This window comes from Citrus clementina, unplaced genomic scaffold (genome assembly GCF_000493195.1).
Source record: "Citrus clementina cultivar Clemenules unplaced genomic scaffold, Citrus_clementina_v1.0 scaffold_7, whole genome shotgun sequence".
Lineage (NCBI taxonomy): Eukaryota > Viridiplantae > Streptophyta > Magnoliopsida > Sapindales > Rutaceae > Citrus > Citrus x clementina.
Genome location: NW_006262075.1, coordinates 4,448,959 through 4,453,143, shown reverse-complemented (window position 1 = coordinate 4,453,143; position 4,185 = coordinate 4,448,959). Strand labels below are relative to the sequence as shown.

Genomic DNA, 4,185 nt, shown 5'->3' with positions numbered 1-4,185 from the left:
TTTATTTGTGCTGCTTGTGTAGTTGGTGACGATTTCAAACCATGAAGGTTAAAGCATTATTTACACTTTTTTTAAATATATATATATATATATTTAAAGAATTCTGAACTTTATAGAATTCGAGACTACGTTTACAACGTTATAACGGCACAATGGAGTTTATGAACAAAATGTCAAGTTCTATTGCTCTAATTGGTTCAACTCCAAAAAAGGAATGTACAATTTGGAAACCCTAGCACCAAAACAAATGTCCTTTTGACTATTTGGGCCTCTGACCCACAAAAACCAACACATAACACTATATAATATTTTGTTCGGTAAGAGTTTCCTTCTCATATGGCTTAAACAACGTGAAGAGTCACCATTAATACAGTACTTGCTAATGATGATAAATCATCTTTCATCTATAAGGTCGGTTGAGACACAATTAATGGACTACCGGCCGACGTCGGCAGCTCAAGTCACCGTCTTTACCCACTTATCGTGCTGCCGCCATTACGTGTTAACATTGCTTATCGTTGTAACAAACAATACATGTACGTACGTACAAAAGCAGAAAATTAATTATTAAATAGAAAGAGTAACATTAATTATTTTCTTTATATTATTAATAAGTCATATGCAAAATTACGTTATTGTATATTTTGAATGATTCATCTAGAAGATCGATCTCTCTCCTGCAGGGGGGGGGGGGCGCTCAAGTTTTACAATTACAAACGAAACTAATTAAGCCACTTCACATCCACGTGGACAGAGTGCACTTTCTAGTTTTTTATAATTGAAAAAAAAAAAAAACTCAACCAAATATTTGGTTAAAAATTTTGAGATAATGGACAGTTTATGTTCACACTTGACTTGAGAGTTGACGACACACCAAACTATCGTTCACCAGTCATAGGATCGTCGAACGATAGCCGGAAAACCCACTTAGTGAAGGACCTTCTTCTAGAATTTTTGATGGATTGATGGTTGCTTTGATTGTGGAGAGTTGTGGTTATGGAGTCCACGAAAGCCTTCAATCGTTGCATGGACAGCTTTAGAGTATCCTCAGACATGTTAGCAAAACAAACTCGGAACCAGCCTGGCTCAGTGCAATGGCATGAAGAGCCAGGAGATATGTTTAACTTGACATCATAGACGATTTTCTTCCACAATTCCATTTCAGCTTCGAATGTGTTTGAGCTCAATAGATGTCGCATGTCAACCCAGCAAAATAAGCCAGCATTGCTCTTAAGGCAGCTGATGCCGGCTTTTTCAAGGCCCGACACAAGCTTCCTGTGCCTTTGCTTAAGCCTCTTTTTGTTCTCGGAAATGTAGTTTTGTGCGAACTTCTTGTCTGAGAGCAAAGCAGAGAGAAGATACTGAGTTTGAGAAGAAACTAGGCCGAAGCTGGACATTTTTGTGGCAGCGGCCACAACCGTGTCATCGTTGGAGTAAATTGCACCAACTCGAAAACCAGGGAGACCCAGATCCTTTGAGAGACTATAGACAATGTGAACTCGGTTCCAAACTTCAGTGTTCTCACAGTTTCTGTCCTTGAGAATTTCCATGATACTGACGAAGCCTGGGGAGCTAAAAACTGTCCCGGAATAAATTTCGTCACTTATTAAATGAATGTTCTTCTCAGTAATGAAGTTGACAAGAAGGTTCAATTCATTGCGGCTCATTGTTGTGCCCAACGGATTAGAGGGGTTGGTGACAAGGACTCCTTTAACTTTGAGGTGGCGTTTTTGAGCTAGCTGATAAGCTTCTTCAAGAGCCATTTCAGTGATTTGGAAGCCGTTTAAGCTTGTACACTGAATTGGTACAATTTCAACTCCAGTTCGCCACTTGAGATCTCTATCGAAACTGCAAACAATTAAAAATTAGTATAAGTAACGTACATTCCATGCATGCATCAAGATAAAATGATATGTTACTTGATATTTTGGTAACAGGAAAGTTATTTATGAAGTTAGATATTTACCCAGGGTAGTATGGAGTGGGGAGAAGAAAGGCCTCGCCTGGCTCAGCGAGGCAAAACATTAGAGTCTCATTGGCAGAAGTTGCTCCGGCTGTGAGGACTATCTTGCTTGTATCAAAAGTTACTTTGTTTCCTCTTATTTCTGACATAAATTCCACCAGTGCCTGCATAAAATTAATGTTGGAAAAAGAAAATCGTTAGATAAGAATGGACATGTATAACAAATTATACTGGTATTATTAATTTTTATTCATTTATTTTATTTACTTTCTTGAAAGCAGGAAGACCGTGATAATCTTGGAAGAGAGCGAGCTCTCTGAAAATGGATTGTCCATCTCTCTTAAATCCAGCGGCATCTGGGTTTCTATCGAGCCATGATTCAAGAAGATCAAAGGAGAGCTGAAAAAGATGTGAAATAAAATGAATGTTAGGAGACACATTTTGCTGAGATGAAATGTTATTGAAAATTAAACTGGCATTTGTAGTTAGCTGGCTACCTGATTCTCTGCAAGACCCATCTGAATAATTCCAGTTGGATTTTGCACTTCGTCGTATGGATTCTTCTCATATTCCTGCCACCCCAAGAAATATGAAGAATCTTGCCCATGAGTATTGCATGTAGCTTTCCCGGACAGCAGTCCCATTTTAATCAGTGTGTCCACAAGTGTTTCAAGATGTACAATATAGAATCTAGTGCCAAAGCAAAAGACAGAGAGCGAGAACGTGCCGGAAGAACTTTTGAGAGGGAATTGAAAGAGAGAAAAGATTATGAAGTCTCAATTTAATTTGAAGTTTGAAGACTCTTGATTTGGAGGATTGTATTGGAGAAGTCCATTACAATGTGGGCATATATATAGCTGTTTTGTAAGTAAAGAATGCCACGACAGCTTGACAAAGAAACTTTTGACCATCCAGACAGGATTTCTTTACCTTGCTAAAAATTTACATTATTAGGGAAATTGATAATTATACGCGCTTTATCCACCGTCCCTCCAAACAATCGCACACTTCTATACTCCAAGTTTTTATCCAATTAATAAGTACGTTTCACTAGCTTCAAAGTCGCGTGGAATGATTACAGTAATTGTGCATCACTCATGTGCCATAACGTTTTCGAGTGTTGTGGTAAGTGAAAAACGAAGAAAAATTAACCTCTTTTTAAAATTTTTTAATGTTTTGGCAGAAAAAGATATTGTAGTCGTGTTTACCAAGCCAAACCGACAGCAAATCTCATCAAAAGTGGCTAGCGTGACCCACAAGGCCACAAATTCCATGTTAATTTGGACCCTCGACTATGCACCCTGGTCCAGATGCTCCCCGTGCTACGTGGCCCATCTAGCCCATGTCGGCCATTTTCTCTCTCTTGCAATTGTTTTTATTTTTTATTTTTTCACTTAATGTTTGTTTGTGTTGATTGACCCTAGAAAGCAAGCAGGCGAGCAAGCTTTTGATTTGAATTTTGAAGTCAAACGTTTATCTCAAGTTGGAAATAAATTAAAAGATGTGATTTTGCCGCACAAGAGTTTGCACCAGAATGTATATTTGTAAATTAAATTGGCTAAAGCCATACGGCTTAAGTCATCCATTTATGTTAATTCGATCTTGACAAACCAAACGGAACCCTACCGTTTGAAGCAAAAAAAAAAAAAATTAGAGAACCGAGTCCTAACAGCGTGAATCGCAAAAACTATTTCTCCTTTCATTGTGCTTAATGTCTTTTATAGGCCTTCATATTGTCTTCTCCAAATATTACAAAATTCTCAATCAAGCGGTTGCCGTAATAAATGGACGGCCGTGATTAGTAACTAAAATCGAACTTGATAGTCACATATTTTCATAATATCACCAACCGAACGGATGGTGGAGATTGGTTGGTATTTATTATATACACATCTTTATTCCTCTATGATTAGGCAAATATATTAAAAGTATAGGTCATGAGATGAAGATTCGAGAACCAGAAGTATCAAATTATTGCTTTAAACTTGCAATCAGCCTTCCGCCCTTAGTTTTAGCTCCTAGATTTCAATATGTTCCATTCTAAATAGTAGCAGATTAATCATAACCATAAAAAGAAAAAGGGAGATGAAAACCATAAGATTGATCACCCCTTAAAAGTGACGTAAAAGTTTTTTTTTTCGGTTATAAAAAGTTATTAAAAGGGACTTGTGATCATTTTTTATTTTGCATAAATATTGGCGGATGGGAAAAAAATAGCAAAT

General features: G+C 37.3%; 1 protein-coding gene across 1 annotated transcript; it reads right to left on the bottom strand.

The window, feature by feature from the left end:
* Positions 1-787: 787 nt before the first annotated feature.
* LOC18037192 (1-aminocyclopropane-1-carboxylate synthase 3) lies at positions 788-2,735 on the bottom strand. Its single transcript, XM_006426088.2, has 4 exons — positions 2,461-2,735; positions 2,231-2,362; positions 1,967-2,127; positions 788-1,848 (listed from the first exon to the last, which is right to left on the bottom strand). Exons 1-4 carry the CDS (start codon positions 2,605-2,607, stop codon positions 879-881), a joined length of 1,410 nt encoding a protein of 469 aa, XP_006426151.1. The 5' UTR covers positions 2,608-2,735; the 3' UTR covers positions 788-878.
* Between the last annotated feature and the right edge of the window lie 1,450 nt (positions 2,736-4,185).

Bases quoted from the DNA above. Each gene is read 5' to 3' on its own strand.
- LOC18037192 (XM_006426088.2), bottom strand. From the start codon at position 2,607: ATGGGACTGCTGTCCGGGAAAGCTACATGCAATACTCATGGGCAAGAT. The intron at 2,363-2,460 runs GTAGCCAGCTAA...CATCTTTTTCAG, and splicing joins TGGGTCTTGCAGAGAATCAG to CTCTCCTTTGATCTTCTTGA. The intron at 1,849-1,966 runs GTAAATATCTAA...AATTGTTTGCAG, and splicing joins CCCACTCCATACTACCCTGG to TTTCGATAGAGATCTCAAGT.